We start from the raw sequence: 17,761 nt of genomic DNA on the forward strand, positions 1-17,761 counted from the left end.
CCTCAGCGTACTCAAGGTTTGCATGTACGAAGCGAGAGAGGATTGTCTCTTTAAACGTGGATTACATCCCAAACGGAACACGCGGCCCGGTGCACTTTGGCACTCGTTTAATTCACGCGGGTTTTAAAATTGTCGACCGACATTGCGCGTATTTCGGCGCGGGTTTTTTTTACATTTAACCATTACTCCGCGTATCTCAGGATCGGATGCCTGATTTTACTTTTAAGATTCGTCGCGTACTTGCTCCGAACGGTTTTTTAAATTGCTCCATATAAACTTGGCACCTGACGTTTCAACTGAGTCCTCGCCCAACTGGGCTCCGTTGGAAAAGTGTGGAACCTTGCAAGAATAACCCTTTCCTGTTATTTTGCGCCGATTTTATGGCTGTCAAAATAACCATAGACAAAAATCAAAATAATAATTAGTACCTAATTATAATTGTTATGTTTCTAGATATTTTCATAACACTTTTTATAAATAGTCGTCAACCAGGAAACATGCATACTTGCAATATACAGATCACCATCCACTCATGACATTGCACCAATCATATCTTCCCTCAATACTCATCTAAGTAAACTAAACTTCTTCAAAAACATTATAATAGCCGGTGGTGATAATCTGGCTTGTAAATAGCACAGACCATCAGGGAATATTTTAATTCCCTATGAAAAAAATGGATTGATTATTGAATTCACTCTGCAGGAGAAGCAACAACTTATAAACCAGCCACCAAAATACATATACACAGAAAGACTCACCAGAGAATACCACTCGCAATGAGTTTCGCTCCTTGATCTTCAATCAGCACAATAATATATTTGAATTCGCACTAGGAGATTATAATATGTCAACCAGCTCTCAAGAGAGTAGAATTTTTAATAATGATGAATCAGCACATTGCAAGTCAAACGTACACTAATTTTAAATCGACTGCTTCTCCAGCCGGTGACCTCAATATTAATATCCTGCCTAATGGCCATCCACAAAACCATGATTACAAAATGATGCTGATGCAACATTGTATCTTCTGTACTATTAATACCCCCACCAGGGAAACCAAAGACACCGAGTCTTGTAAAATCAAAACAATATATTAATAGCATAGTCTTTGAATCCTTCATCACGGACCACTACACAACTGCCTGACTATACCAATACCTAACTTGCCCACTCAACGCCACTTCGCTATTAAGAATATTTATTATTACTGTACCTAACCTATTACTACAGTAGAACCCCGTTGATTCGAACCCCGATAATTCGAAAAAATGCGTAATTCGAAATTTTCGCCAAAAAAATTTCCGCAGAAAATTTTTTTAATACAAAATTTTTTTTAATTCGAAATTCGTTAATTCGTAATTCGAAATTTATTTTTGTCCGCACACGAAAATTTGTTCGTGTAATTCGAAAAAATTTGATTTTTGCGAAAATAAATCATAATATGTATTTCGTAAATCTGAATCTAAAAGTCGGCCGCGAAATTTCGATTTACGCGTAAATGTATCGTATTTTTACGAATTTATTTCGAATATCTGAATTTTAAAGGGCCCGCCGTGACAGAAATCGGACACGAAATTTCAATTTACGCGGAAATATATCGTATTTTTACCAACCTTACTTCGAATATCCGAGTTAAATACGGAGCGACGGAAATCGGCCGAAAAATTCGATTTACGCGGAAATATATCATATTTTTACGAATTTACATCAAATATCTGAATTTAAAGGGTCGGCCGCGACGGAAATCGGCCGCGCATTCTCGATTTACACGGAAATATATCGTATTTTTGCGAATTTATTTCGAAAATCTGAATTTTGAAGAGCCAGCGGCGATGGAATACGGCCGCGAATTCTCGTTTTACGCGGAAATATATCGTATTTTTGCGAATTTATTTCGAATATCTGAATTTTGAAGAGCCAGCGGCGACCGAAATCGGCAGCGAAATATCGATTTACGCGTAAATATATAGCATTTTTACGAATTTATTGTGAATATCTGAATTTAAAGGGCCCGCCGCGACGGTAATGGGCCGCGAAAATAAAGAAATAATTGGTAGTAATACGAATTTACAACTAAAATACCACTCGGATTTGAAGAGGCGGCCGAGGAAATCGATTTTCGGCGTATTTTTTTTTTTTTTTTTTCATAAAATTTCGAATTACGTGGGAATTCGTTAATTCGAAATTTGATTTTTGATGTCCCGTGGATTTCGAATTAACGAGGTTCTACTGTATTACACAAAGAATATTTAGATGAATGTTGTGCTCATCTATAAACCAATTAATAAATGTAAATTACTGTTAAAATTATGTGATGTATTCTGTTGGCGAGCCAATAAATAAATGCATGGAACTACGGCGGGGATTCCCAAGGAGGATATTGTGTTTCCATCTATGACGGCAACACCTCGGCACAGGTTCTCCGAGTGAGGTGTTCACTGAACATTACTACCTAATCTTCAATCATGTATATACATACAGTTGCATATCACATTTCATTCTACTACCAGGTTTTATATATGGAACATCTATCAGTATTACTTGCACCCAATGTCAATATGTATACCTATAAACTGTATGTATAGGTGAATAGATAAATAAATAAATTTGTTTGCAGAAAGCGGTGAGGGAGACTGCTGCCCGCACCAGCGAGGGGTCATTAAGGAGCTCAAAAGGAAGATTCAGGTGCCCTTTACCTCTTTACTTACCATTCTTCTTTTTCTTATCAAATGTACAAGTCATTATTAGTACATTAATATGTAATATTTTCCTTCAGGCCCAGCCGAGTCTCTCTCCCGGTAAGGTGCGCCCTGGGAAGCGCAGCCACCAGGATCTGGAGAGGGAACAGGAGGAGGAGATGGAGACGCACATCAAGAGCGAGCACTACCCTCCCCCCGCTCCCCCTCTCACCCACTACCCCACCTACTACCCCCCACCCCCTCCCCTATCTCACTACCAGCCACCGCCGCCGCCGCCCCCGCCAAACCAACCCATCAACCTCAGTGCTCAGAGGGGATACCTCCCTGTACATCCCCCTCCGCGGCGCTTACCTCTGCCCGGCAAAAAGATGATCCTCGAAACTTATAATAATGAACTCAACGCTCCCCGGGATTACTCTCCGCAGGCGCGGGTTCCTCCACCGCCCCCCGCTCCTCTGTCGCCCGGGACCAACCAGTACCTGCCCAAGAAGATGAGAGCCACCGAGAGCTTTGGGGGCAAGGGCATCAATCGCTTCATGGCCGAGGCTGAGCCCCCCAAGCGAGAGCCCGAACCCCCGCAGCAGCTCTACCCCTCTCTCCCTTCCTACGGGGACCAAAATCAAGGCCCGCCTCCTGATTCCAACCTCATGACAGAACCCTTGAGAGAAGATATTTATCCTCCGCCTCAGAACTACTTCCCTCATGCGAGTACCCTGCCCTTGAGCAGGTTACCATCTGATCTTCCTACAGAGCCTGAGCCACCGAGGAAGGAACCCGCCACAGTGAAAAAAAACAAGAAAATGTCTTTACCACCCGTGTTGAATGATAACGGGCAGCCGGTGATCCCGCGTCCCGCGCAACGCGGCCGCCCCCGCAAGAAGTCGCTCAGCAAGGCCAAGTACACGCGGCGCCGGCCTCCTGCTGTGCCGCCCGGCCCTCCGCCGCCTCTCACGGGACCTCCCGGCCCGCCCGGGCTTCCCCAGTGCTCTCACGACTCCTGCTCTAGTCTCACAGATAATATTAACCGGAGCGGCATCATCTGCGCTGAACACCACTCGCAGATTCTCAATCGGGAGCGCGTCATCAGCATCTGCAGTTTAGACAAACACGCCTTGGATGACTACCTCAACGAAGGAAACAGTCAGGAACACGAGGAAGAACTCATCAAATATTTGCCGCAGAATTTAGACAGTCCTCTCAATTATGGTAACCTCAAGGACAACTTGCAAGGGGATCGAGGGACGGAAGACAAGAAATCTTCTAATGAAAGTGGAGGTCAGGATTACACCCAGCTCGGACCGACCGACACTCAGTTGCATCCTGCTCTACCTTCTCAGGGAGGTTTTTTAGATCCAAACAACACGGGAGAAGATAAGGACAGTGTGTCCAAGATGAGAGAGTATCTGCAGAAAAACCTGCGAGTTCCCTCCTGCCCTGGTTATAACGGAGAAAGTGAGGGTGGTCCCGCAGGGCCCATCCCCATTCCAACCGGTGGAGAAGAAGAAGAAAGGGGATCTCCGCAGCGTTTCAGCTTTGTGCCCATTTCTCCGACAGCCTCGCCCTTTGTGAGCCCCCGCAGCACCCCGCAACAGGGCCGCCGCCGTCGCCACCCTCAGCTGCAACTTCGGAGAGACACAGGACCTTTCGCTGTACCCTCTGCAAACTGCTCTCAGCGCTCTTTTCCCATGTCCGCTCCTCCCTCACCGACTATCTTAGCCACCAAATACCGACCTAGTTTTGTGGAGCAACCTCCCTCGGGTGGCGGTGTGCTACGTTCCTTTCTGCAGGACGCAACTCCAAATTATTTCAGTGCCGATCGCTGTCCGCCGCTTTCAGCAGACCCGCTGTCTCGCGAGGTGAGCCAGTTCTTCCCAGAAAGCGGACGTTCCCAATCGGTGCCCCTGGCGGATGGAGCGCCCTACTTCGGTCCACCCAATCTCCTGTTACCCGCTGCGCCGTTTGCCTCGTACAACAACACGCCTTGCGGTTCCGTGCCCCCCACACCCACCCCGGGAGACTTCTGTGACTTTGGCAGCTTCAATGAGACTTGCGACTCCATTTCGAAGTCGGAGCTGGACACGGAGAATTTTCACAAGATTTGCAATGAGCTATCGTTTGACGGCATGACAGTTGAAGGAGAGGTGGGTGCGGCCCAGCGGGGGGAAGAGATGTTGCTGAGTGCGGCGGTGATGGACAACCTCGGAGATCTTCTGGGAGGTGGGGAGGGCGCTAGATCAGTGCCGGGCACCCCCGCCCCACGCCGCCCAGCCCCGCTGTGTCTGCGCGAGGGGGAGGGCTCCCGCTCTGTCCCCTGCACCCCGGAGGAACGCGCTTGCTTCTCCTACAGCAACCGGGACTTCCTCATCAACGGGAACTCCCTGGAGAGGGGGGCCCTAGGAGGGTCCCCGCTGCCCCTCGCCTTCTCCGAGGACTGCCCTCTGTCGGAGCAAGGGGGCCTGCCCGAGAGCGACCTGCTGGCCGACCTGAGAAATGCAGATTTCTACGACATGTAATTAGACTAAGATAGGATAAGATTGAAGCACGCTACGTCAGCATGCGTCATGGTGCCTAGCTATGTACGTACTCCCCAGTGAAGTATGTGATACAAATAGTTTTCAAATTGGATGTTGCATGTTTGAGAGATTGTATGCGATGTTGCTTGCAGTTTGCAGTATCCTTCTCAGATGCCTATCTCACAGTAGCTAGTAAAGGCAGCTCCGGACAAACAAACAAACAAACAAACAAACAAACAAACTGAACACGCAAACAAACCCCTCCCCTCTACAGCCCCATGTTAAGTTTGTCAAGAACCTAACTTATGTGATATGTATCTCTAGTGTTGTAACGAACATAATATAATAAATGTCTATATTTTGTAAAACATTATATTTTTAATATAAGACAAAGTCATTGTTTTACAATATGTTGTAACTATAATGAAAGCACCACAAAACTATTGTATATTTTTATTAATCTTAAGTCAAAGTGTACAAATAACTATTAAAAGGTGAACGAAATTAGTAAAGTCAATTCTCTTTTGGTTGGTTGACTGCCAGTGACTGAATATCCCCTCAAGTTGGTACCATTCGTAACATTTCAACATCGGTGCAGGGTGACCAACCTGACAATACCCCATCGCTAGTACAGCAAGCTTCATATTGAAGACTGCTGCTTTATATAGAAAGATATATCTATGTTCCCCTGACCAGGACAAAGCTTGCTATAGTTAATTTCTTTAACAAACGATCGTGGCTACCCTTTGAACACGTTGAGCCAATAGATTGTTCCTACATTCCTTTTGTAACATCAATATACAACGGTAATGTTCTTACAGACCGTGAACTCAATTGGATTTGCGCATTGGAAAAGGAAATGAAAACGTCAGCCGACGTGTCCAAAGGCAATTAGTCGACCCGCTAATTGGTAAGGTATCGTTTGTTAAAGCAATTAGTCATTTATCGCCGTCCCGGTGATGTTTATTTTTTGACATTTTACTGTAGAGTCGTCTCAGTCCATCACAACAGATAACAGATAAAGGTCTGGGATTGTTTTATATGAATGTTGAATGTGACTGTATATTATAATAAATTTCTAATTTCTAAAAGTCTACTTGTTAAAATAATTATCACTATTATTGATTTCTGTTTGTCATATTATAAAGTTAATTATTTATAATAAAAGTTTTGAATAAAATATTTATTGTTAAGTCTTTTTTATTATTGTTATTTATTTCTATACCTTATACTCACGACTTTTGAGTGTTATCAGCTTGAATAATTTCGACATTATTGATGTTGTTTCGTCCATAACAATTTTTTTTTGAAAATTCGATTTTATGCATTAAGATTTTTAGGAAATTTCAGTTTGACCCGATTTCCTGAAATCTCGCACAAAAATTGAATTTTAAAGAAAAACAGGTTTATGGATACAACATCAATAATGCCATTTTTTAAATATTAGTGCCTAAAGTCACGAGCCGCCGCTGTTTGGGAATGTCCTCTACAAATAAAAATGTAAGGAAGGTTAAATTGCTGTCAAGTATTAAAAAATGAAGACAAATATCTTGGGAGACTGTTGACACTTCAAGTGTGTCCTGCAATGTGTTGAAGGCAAAATAGCTGTCACCATGCTAACATACAGGCAAAAACATTTGAGGAGACTATTAACCACTTGTGCAACCAGCCTTGCCTGTCGACAGTCTCAAAACATACTTTCTTTTCCTGGGATTTTTGTACCTTAAAATATGCTCCTAGCAAACTAAAATATATACTAGATCAGTCATACTCAACCTGCGGCTCGGCGGGCCGCATGCGGCCCGCCGAGCTATTTTGTGCGGCCCTCGATACATTTAATATCAGGAACATTTACAAAATCTGGCATTCTATATCACGTTAATTTGAGATTAATTGCGACTTTGATGTACAGACATTGAAACCCGAAGAGGATAGTATAAGTATAATATACTATCTATATTATATTACTGCACACGAATAATAAAAGGGGGAATCAAGCTCACACCGTTTTGGCAACACCGACCAGTATAGTGTTGCGGCCCGCGTAGCTTTACAATCATATGAATGTGGCCCGCAGAAGAAAAAGGTTGAGTATCACTGTACTAGATGGACTCCTAATATTATTATTCTATCGCCCGCCATTCACAAAGAGTCATCGACCTAGCAACGGTCTATCAAAAATACTAATTTAGATTGACTTTGCTGTGGGTTAGTCTTTTGTGAAACTTAGTTCAATGAACTCAAATATTCTTTCAAAATTGGAACTGATTGTGTGAAGAATACAAAGAAGCGATAAAGTAGGTACCTACCTATAAAAATTGTGCTGTGCGTTAGTTGGTCCTGCATGAAATTTGGTTCAATGAACTCAAATTTGCTTTGAATTTAAGTGTCATTTCGAAATTGGAACGGTTTATTTGAAGAATTAAGACAAGCCATAAAGTACCTACGTATAATATAATAGTTTTTGGCAGAAAATTATTTTTATTTCAATTGCTTTTGGTTATTATTATTCTAGTAAATAAATAAAAGTGACATTTGAACTAAACTTTGTTAATTTATTGCAATAACAGAGAAAATTGGCTTAACATGCCAAATAAAACACAATAATAAATCTCAATCATTATAATTATAATTAAAGGGAATGGCGGATTTATAAATCGATTTACACATTCACAACTAACATGTATGTACTAATAAAATAATGAAAAAGTGTTTGTATTTTGTAAAAATCATAGGTACTTGTTACAAGAAATGAACTGATTGAATTAGACGACTAGGTCTGTCATGATTATTAACAAACTTTATAACATGGTTTAATACGATACATATACAGGTATATTTCATTTTATAATATAATATATGTACATATATTACAATAGAAAATAAGCATAGACTAAACAGTAGAATTCAAATTTTACATTTCCAATGAAGATTTTAAAGTCAAATATTAAAAATACATAAAATATCACAAAAAGTATAAAATGAGATTTTGAGACAAAAGAGTAGATTTACATTCACAATATCATAGAGAAATAAATCTTGTTAAGGGTAAAATGATGTGGACAATATTATACTTAAAATACATTTATAAGATCTAATGGAATTGCATAATATATGACAATATGTATTAATTTAATAAAACACCTCCTTTATTAACTCTGTACTCCGACATAGGAAACATTCTAACAACTGCGACATAAACAATGGGTATACATTTTATTGTTACACGATTCTATTCAGTTGTATTCGGTACCCACTTATGATTGGTTGTGCTTTTTGCTCTGCTTTTCATACACAACAATAACTACTCTTTCATTTTATTTTAATATTTTTTACTGGGCAATAAATATTCTCACTCCATCAGAGACCAGGCGCAATGGAAAAGTCCATATTTTAAGAAAAGGTCACAAGCGGGACTGGGTGCTCTGCTCCAAAAGGGCAGTACAAGGTGGAAACCAGTGTGTACTGTGACACATGCCCTAACAAGCTACGCATGCATTTGGGCAACTGCTTTCTAAAATACCACACGTTAAAAAATTATAAAGATTAGAATAATAATAGATATATAACATAACTTCCATAATTTTATTTACTGCCTTACCAAAAAACATTGTTTTCTAATTTTCTAAAAATATCATAATTTTTCCTCATATTTTTACATGACACTCTATGGAGTTGCTGGAATACCCATATAAAAAATTAATTTGGAGTACAAAGGGTTAACTAAACACCAATTTTATAATTAATTGTTTAAGAAAACACAAGGTTCTTCTTTGTGTCACGAACTTAACCACAGGACAGGATTTGTGAACATACTGTGGCAGAGTTCCAACAAACTACTGAAAACTTAACCTAACACGGTGCCCACAAAAATACTGATTAAAAAATAAAATAAAATGGAAATTATGAACACAACTCTATATTTCACGTTTAAAAAAAATATTACGTTGACTTTCGTTTTTCTTCGCCCAATTTGATTACATAATCACTTTAGGAATCGACTTATCATTCTGACGAATTTTTCTATTATATAATTGTATGATTTATATTGATTTTTTTTAGAATATAAATGGTTGAGTTGAAATACATACATTTTTGGTTTATTTCTACATTATTTTTACCACATGAAGTTTCACCTTGTGTTTTCTCAATGACTAATATTTTTTATATAGTAAAAAACAATACGATTGTCTGAAACTGTAACGGTACCACTACACTGAGGCGAACTCCGAACATTTGGACGATTGTGTAGATGAGTAGTTTGTGTGTTGGAGTTAGAGTTGGACCGGGATCGCTCCGGAGGCGGTAAGCCTGTCCGGAATCAAAGGAGTTGGCCCGACTCGCCAACCAGCCCTGCGCTCCGCAGGTAATCAATGCAAGTTATGGAACCCGATGTTTGGAGTTGGAAGTCGGCTTCAGTGTAGTGGTACCATAAAGCGCTACGTGCAATCTTTTGCAAGCTGTTCCATATCAAAATGCAATAACTTTGGGAGACGATTCTGCACAATAATATAAGAAAAATAATTAGTTGGGTTGTTTTAGCCATTTCGCCAATGCGGCCTAAAAAAGAGACTGAAAAAAAATTTGCTACATAAGGAACTCCAGTCAATTTTTTTAAATTAATAATTATATTTTAACTTAAACACCAGCATATTTATGTGTGTTTTTATTGTTAGTTTTAATAGTTGCAAAGTTTTTCAATGCTCGCTAAAATGACCGCGATGTCACAAGGACATCAAGGGTGTATATATATTTTAAAAAAAACTAATTATTTCTATTTCATAGAATGACCTTTGATAGTTATGCATTTCTTCAGGGGGAAACTAACCAAGGAAACTTGCGCATATTATAAAAAGCTTTGTAAACAAATAAAATCAAACTAAACAAAATACACACACAAAATAAGAACATTGTCATTTAAAAGAAAACATCTTTGACACTTTATAAATAGGATTATATTCTATATCACGAATCAATAACATTTCAATGGTGGTTAAAAATTATTATTCTTATCACCGTCACAAAGATATAAAATCTCACAAAAGATACTGAAAATAGAATTGTTGTGTTTTACAAGAGCCAAACTTAACATAACCTCTTGTTCATCCTGAGAACAATTTAAGGGTTAGATCTTTACACCCCTCCCCCCACCCCCTCCCCTTCTTATTAGATCTTTTTATAAACTAGCAACAGTTTAGTTGGCCAATAGATCCCTTCTTCGCTGTACTCAATAATATTTTATTTGTATTATTTTGCACAGTAATTCACAATTATTACAAATTCAATGAAAGTTGAGTTCTGAGATTAAAACTTGTAAAATATTAAAGTATAGTTTTGATTATCCTGCTTTTAAAAATATATTAAAGCAGTGCTTTTTTGCAGACATTTTCATCTACGTAATCCATTGTCTTTTTGGGAGATATTTCTCCCAGCCTGACACGATCTCATAAAATGATACAAATCTCATTTTGTATCATGATGAGATAATCATATGATTTAAACTGTGTTAGAAAGAGAGAACACCACGATTTGCATTAGCATTTAAACATTTACCATAGATGTTTCCAAAAAATTCTAAATAATTCTATGAAACAACAAGCATTTAAGAAATATGTGTCAAGGCGTGCAAATTTTTTTAATAAATATTTATACATAAAATGAAAAAAAGTAAAATGTCAATAACCTTTATCTAATTAAATATGTTTTTTAATTTTGTGTAAATTGGTGATTACAGTTTACACAATAAAAGCCAATCGGTAAGCTACTTTAAAACCTTTATCTATGTTTGCATTCAATTTTTAATTGCATGTGTTGATTTGTAATATTAAAATCTGAATTCTCTGATCTGCATTCAAAAACAATATTTTGTTATGAAATATGTTCAAAAGCGGTGAATCTATTTGGAATTGAATGTCAAGCGGGAATATTTGATGACATTCATAACAGAAATAGATATTATTTTGTCGAGGCCCGGGGGGGTTAATCCATGTAACGTGACATAGAACATAATATTTCAGTTTTAATAACCACATACACAATAGGTATATAACAGTGCTCTATCGAAGCATCAATGCTTATATATGTGTATACAATTCAATGATATATCATTTGAAACATCAACACAACTCGGCTATGAAATAACACGCATCAGTCGTATATTGGATAAAATATGTATTTGTAAATATTCTAAGAGAGCTTATCTATCATTGGGACCTATGGTTTGTACGCGTCGCGAGTAATATCATAAGGGCAGTTTGACACGTCTCCGCATCTGCAGGCGCTTGTGGATGATCTTGAGGATGTAGAGTGGCAGACAGGAGACCAGTGTAATTACCACCACTTTCCACATAAAGTCGAAGGTCTTTATGAAGTCAGTATCTGAAAATACATAATATATGAAAAATATAGAATACCACGTCGGGATGCAGATCTGTGCTCGACGTCGTGCAGGCCGATGCTCGAAACCGCGGGTGGTGGAGATGAATGGTGGCCAAGTCTGGAGAAAGCGATGAGGTCTGTGCCATTCAGACGGCGGCTTGGTGATGTTGTTGTCCACTATTCCTCTAGGCCGATGCTCGACTCTGTGCGGGCGGAGGTAAGTCGGTTTTGAACGACGGGCGCGGTGTAGGTCGCGAATAAGTCGTAAGTAGTCGATAAGAGGGCGAGTTGTTGACTGACTGGTGCGGCATTTATATAGGCGCGGTGCCTTGTAGAGCGGTCCCGACAGTTCTGGAAGGCCGGCGTGTTTTGGCTGCAAGTCGCGTGTGGCCCGTACTATCAGTAGCGTTTTGCTACAGGACCATGGCAATCCTAATTTATTGATATGTTACGAGGCTGAAAGGAAGTGGGGAGGGTAAGGAGATGGGTGAGAGGATGGTTGGGATCACATTAAAAGTTACAAAACAGAATCAATTGCATAATTTGAGTGGTAGATACTCTATATATTGTTCTGGTAGCCTCATTAACTTCCCCATTCCCATCCACACTTAATTAAACTTTGCGGTTTCACACTATACTAGTCTCGGGGAGAGGTTGTAAGTGACATCATTGTTCTATTATCTTCTGTCTTTTAAGTTTCCAAACAAGACGCGCGAGAAGGAAAAGGCGTTAATGACGTTACTACAATCTCTCGCTGGGACTAGTATAACAATGGTTCATGGTCCATTATTATCATGTATTATTAACATTTATACATAGAACTTTAAACAATAACATCCAATTCACCAATTAACCGTGCCCTTTATTTCTTCAATAATATTTGACTAAACTCTAACATTCATAATTCGCTGCCCATATTTAAAAGGAACTACACATCAATCATATAAACTGTTCAACACACACACGCGTCATCCGGTAATTACTAAATATCATACCACATCACTGTAATTAATCAACCGTTTTCTATGTAGACATATAAAATAAATAAATGTATGAAAATCACATTTAGAGATGTATTTACCGAAATAATCCCGAAACACGAACAGCGCCAGGATGTAGACCACCACACTGAAGACCTCGGCCAGCACGATGAAGAGGTGCCAGGTGCGGATGGTGACGGCCACCATCACCAGCTCCGTGAAGATGAGCGCTGAGAAACTAATGGCTACTATGTGGATGAACTCCCCCTCGAACATGATGAGGGCTCCGTACATTATTACACCACCTGGAACAAGCATGAACGGAAATGAAGTCTGTGCCAAGACAGAATAGCGTATTAGTTTATCCTTTACAGTGATAGTTAGTCAACCTATACATCGTTATGCGCAAATACAATGTGCCTCCAGCGCTGCATGTATATGTTTTTACGTTAGACTTTAAAGGGTGTATACCACGTAAATTTCGAATTAGGCGTTTTTTCGAATTATCGGGGTTCGAATTAACAGGGTTCTACTGTATTTATGTACATGAAGAATGCGGTGAAAAGGTGAATACATATAGCTGTTGTTACCTTGATATACGGATATTCCCACCCACATCCAGAACATCTTGTAGCTGAAGTCTCTCCCTTTCACCAGAACTCTGTACAGCTTCGGGTATAGCAAGGCATCACGGCTGTTTATATCCTTGTCCAACACCTGCAAACAACATGTTCTTATCATCCCCTCAACTGTGGCAACACTAGCGGCTGTCCTAAGTGCTCCCTATTGGGGTATCTTGTGAGGTTAAAGAAAGTAGGAAGGGAAGGAGATGGGTACATCACATTATACTTTATCACAATGCTTTTCAAAAAGGAAGAATCTTTAGCTGATAATGGCGACAAAACTACAAAACATATTTATTTACCAGTGAGAAAACAGGAATGCTGGTGAACACTGTTCCATATCCCACCATGAGGAAACCTTGGTAGAGCGACACAGAGGATAAGTAGAAGACTGTTGAAAATATTGCCTGAAACAAATAAATTATTAACATAAATGAAGCATAATACAAAGTGGCACTATATGCATACTTAATTAAATTAAAAACAAATAAAATATTTACTAAGATGTTACAATACATTTAGAATTGTAATTGACTCACAAAATGAAGATACAATGTGGCAAGTAAGAATTCTTAATTCAAACGTTGTTCATGTTTGACAAAGATAGACATTAAAAAAATGTTTGTGTATGAACGAAATAAACAATAGAACTGGGCGGCTCTTCGTATTCAAAAGTTGCGTTGAATACTACCTCAAGGCCGACTAGAGTACAACACGTCTGGGCGCACAATGGATTTTGAGGTGTCAAGTGATCAAGTCACTGCAGTGCCATAATAGAGCAACGGCAGTTGGCAAATGGTGGCGATTGTTGTTGATACTCGTTTTTACTGCTGATTTGTAAGTTGTTTGCAGCAACCATATAAATAAACAGAGTGAATACACTATTTTATAGTTTACTTGGAGACAGCACCGATTTGGCTGTTTCGCCCAGACCTCTACTCCACTCCACTCCAGTTGACAGATTTTTTCCTTGCCACTTTGAGATTTCTACAGCACGTCTATATATTATATTGTAACGTCATTGCTAGACCGCAACATAGAAAAAAAACAAAAGAACTACTTTTCTTCTTTCCCTCCTTTTTATGCATTTTATATATGAATTTGTACCACTTTATCTTTTGCTATATGTAAGTATAAACTTTTTTTTTTATATCTATATAAATATACCTGCATGGTTGATATGATGAGCCCCCTATGCACCACAAAGAGGCTGAGCGTGGCGGATCGAAGGCGAGACCTTCGGCCATGAACCAGGAGGAGGCGCCCCAGGCAGCGGAATTCCCGAGCACTCACATCCCCCGCTAGGGCTGCGGCCCGGCCCTCCTTGCCTTCCAGTCCGATACCTGATCACCATAAACATGTATATATATATTAACTAGTTCAAAGTGTTGCCACTCGAGGCATGGAATGGAGTTAGCTATGAGCCCTCACCGATATCGGCCTGCTGTATCATGGGCACATCGTTGCCCCCGTCGCCCACGGCACAAACGGAGCCCTTGGCGTGAGTCTTGAGCAGTCCTACGACGCGCGCCTTCTGCGTGGGCGAGCAGCGCGCAACTACGACCGAGGAGCATCCCAACACCAGAAGGGCCAGCTCCGCGTAGTACCACTTCAGGCAACCCTGGAACACAACACAAAATCAACAACTTATGGTGTAAGGTTCAACTCTAAAACAATCGAGAAAGAGACAATCATCAGATTCTGTAGGTCCCAAAGCCTGCTGTAACAGTTATATTTGCCACACCTGCAAGAAAGAACTGTTACGGTATCTGAGCTGGCTGTCAACACCGACGCTAGACTGTTTACGCCTCTCTGGTGTTGTAAAATTAAAGGAAGAAGACTTGAACGCGAGAGAGATGAGTTTATAACCGGCAACGTGAACTTCAGTTTCAAGCGGGCAAGTGGCTGGAGATGACATTCCGGAAGGACTGGACGTGGGATCTCGGACGGAAACGGCCACGTTAGTTAGTTTCACCTTTATTTGACTGGACACTGTCTTCTTAAAATTACTACTAAATTTTGTAGAGATTAATCATCTCCGCATGGCGCCCTATACTTTATTACAGGTTAGTTGATCTCCTGATATTTTATGTCACTTTTGCGAATTCATAATGTTACATCTTAAATTCCTAGTTGCTAGCGATCTTCGACCTGGCACACGGCCTTGAGTTATTATGTATTTCCGTTTATTAACATTATTGAGTCTCATGTTTCTAGTTGTTAATTAATAAATATTGCTGACTTTACATTCTTTTATTCTTTAACAATGCAATCCTTTCTTATAGAAAACCTAATCTGTTACAATGACGCTGCAATCGCAGTTTTGTCATCTCATTATTTGGTAAATATCTCTTATTAAATTACTTGGTAAAGATAATACGTTGCAATGGCCCGCCCCAACGTGTCGTTTGCTACTTGTAAAATTCTTCTTGTTACACTGCGACGGGCTGGACATATATGTTAATTTAATTGATCATATTGATTGAAAAGAAGTGCCTTCTGGAGGTAGGTACCTCCCGTGCAGTTAAATAGATCCGCCTGAATAGATCTGTCTAACAATGTATTACCAACTTCATGTAATCTAGGTACAAACAAATGTTTGAAATGCTCAGTCTTAGGTATACATTTGAACGAATAGCTTACGTGGGTATATGCAATTCAGTGAGGTTAAGTAATTCAGGGCTGTCTATACTATGGAACCCCAGTGGATGTGCTCAGAGGCAGACCGAGGAAGAGGCGGATAGATTAGCTGGAAGGGGATTGTGGCAGGACGGGAAGGATTGGTCCTTCTGGGACTGGAGGCGAATGGCGAGGGACTGCAGTCAGAGGAGATCACACTTTGGGATGTAGCTATGATGGGATGTAGATATATATACCTCCAGACTATCCCCGCCGATGATGAGCGCCTTCCCGGGCCCCGAACCCTTCAGCCTCTGCAGTTCGGCATGCGCCGCCACCCGACTGCTGCACGGCCCAAACACAAACACCCCCCCTCCACCCGGACACACCAGGCGCAGGGACTTGGCAATGCACAGGGCCGTCTCGGGCTTGTCCCCCGTCAGCATCCATATCTGCAATGCAAACAAACTTTCAGCATTGTGGACTAATATGGTTTGGTGACACTCACAAAGGGAGCTAGAAGAAGTACATCTTAACAGTACGCTGTTAGTTAGTTAGTGGAAAGCACAAATAGCTGTAGGAAATGAGAAGAGGATGAAGAAATACTAATGTCCCGCATTATTGGGAAGACTCAGGCAGAACTCTTTCTGTTTCAAATCTTTCTTTTGAGAGTTGTTAATATTGTTTTCAATGATTAAATAATAATAACTCTTTTATTCGGGGATTGTGCAATGCAATGAAGTCTTACAGCTTTCCATTGTGCTTGGGTATAATGTGTTTGAGCAGGATTAAGAGGATGGATGGGATAATTAAATAATTTTAATGAAACGAGTTGTGAGTTGTGCGAGAGTGTCTTAACATGAGCGTAATTTTAATGCTGTTCGCGAGCGCGCAAATCGATACGGAATGACTCACATCAATGCACGAGCATTGCCGAGGATTACCGAATCGCGCTCGACCCCCACACCTGCACAGTTTCCTACCGGACTGTGCATCCACACATTAGCCTACAGAAACATGCAGAACTCAGTTTGCCTTAATATAATGTATTCACAGGTCTGCCGTAAAGAGCTTTGTATAGAACAAACGCCTCTGTCGAGAGAATAAGATGAAATAACATGTCCTGAGTTAGTTAATATAAACCTTGCTATCACATCTTAAAGTACGTTTTGATAATGTATGTGTTTTAGTGAAGCTTCACGGACATATGAAACATCTGCGTAAGGGGATGCCGTATGAAAGAAGTGTTTTGTGTTGACTTTTGATGAGAGTATTGGGTCAAAGTTGTGTGCTGTATGCCGCGAAGTGATGAGTTTGGACTCCCTTGATTTAAACCTACCATAACATAATTAGGGAACGTTAGCATTACCTTGATACCAGCGCTGGCCAGGAGCTCGAGGGTGGCGGCGGCATCTTCGGCCAGCTTGTCCTCCACCCCCGTGATGGCCAGGAGTTGCAGCCCGCGGTGCAGGGCCAGCAGCGACGCTCGCATCTTCTCCTCGCGGCGGTGATTGCTGGCCAGAGCCTGGTTGTACTCTTCCTGGTAAATGGTAACAACAAACATATTATAGATACTGAAATGCCAATACATATGTGCAACATTATAGCAAAATAATAAAGAGACACAAGAAAAGCGATGTGGACGTGATCTAAATGTTTAGGAAATTCCCCTTGAACCCCCGGCGCCGAGCCCCTGTTGAGGAATCGTGCCCACGCATGGTACGATGCACCGCAATTACAGTGTAGACCTTCTACCTTCATTATGCCTTTGGATATTACCTCTATTGGGTTAGTTAGACAAAAATAAAAATGATTCTTTATCAAGTATGGAGTTGGCTTTAACGAAAGTATCGAAACTGAAATATGGGACAAAATATTAATTCAGCAAATATCTGATTCTGAATATATGCTGAAAACATGGCTAATAAGTAGAAATATTTTATACT

The 17,761-nt window shown here is 40.3% G+C and overlaps 2 protein-coding genes across 3 annotated transcripts in view; one reads left to right on the forward strand and one right to left on the reverse strand.

Moving 5' to 3' along the window:
* Positions 1 to 6,397, forward strand: part of LOC149411407 (uncharacterized) — a 40,161-nt gene extending 33,764 nt beyond the window's left edge. The window contains exons 8-9 of the mRNA XM_089647358.1: positions 2,621 to 2,688; positions 2,780 to 6,397. Coding sequence (XP_089503484.1) covers positions 2,621 to 2,688; positions 2,780 to 5,215 — 2,504 coding nt within the window. The 3' untranslated portion in view covers positions 5,216 to 6,397. The remainder of the gene's footprint in view (positions 1 to 2,620; positions 2,689 to 2,779) is intronic.
* Positions 6,398 to 8,107: 1,710 nt separating this feature from the next.
* LOC149411408 (putative phospholipid-transporting ATPase IIB) overlaps positions 8,108 to 17,761 on the reverse strand; it is a 33,677-nt gene continuing 24,023 nt past the window's right edge. For both annotated transcript variants that reach the window (XM_089647065.1, XM_089647067.1), the window contains exons 12-19: positions 17,185 to 17,355; positions 16,073 to 16,267; positions 14,628 to 14,817; positions 14,364 to 14,539; positions 13,499 to 13,603; positions 13,164 to 13,290; positions 12,675 to 12,878; positions 8,108 to 11,593 (exon numbers count right to left, since the gene is read on the reverse strand). In XM_089647065.1, the coding sequence (XP_089503191.1) occupies positions 11,457 to 11,593; positions 12,675 to 12,878; positions 13,164 to 13,290; positions 13,499 to 13,603; positions 14,364 to 14,539; positions 14,628 to 14,817; positions 16,073 to 16,267; positions 17,185 to 17,355 (1,305 nt within the window). In that variant the 3' untranslated portion in view covers positions 8,108 to 11,456. The remainder of the gene's footprint in view (positions 11,594 to 12,674; positions 12,879 to 13,163; positions 13,291 to 13,498; positions 13,604 to 14,363; positions 14,540 to 14,627; positions 14,818 to 16,072; positions 16,268 to 17,184; positions 17,356 to 17,761) is intronic.

This window comes from Hesperophylax consimilis, chromosome 26 (genome assembly GCF_061612785.1).
Source record: "Hesperophylax consimilis isolate HC1 chromosome 26, BYU_Hcon_1.0, whole genome shotgun sequence".
Classification (NCBI taxonomy): domain Eukaryota; kingdom Metazoa; phylum Arthropoda; class Insecta; order Trichoptera; family Limnephilidae; genus Hesperophylax; species Hesperophylax consimilis.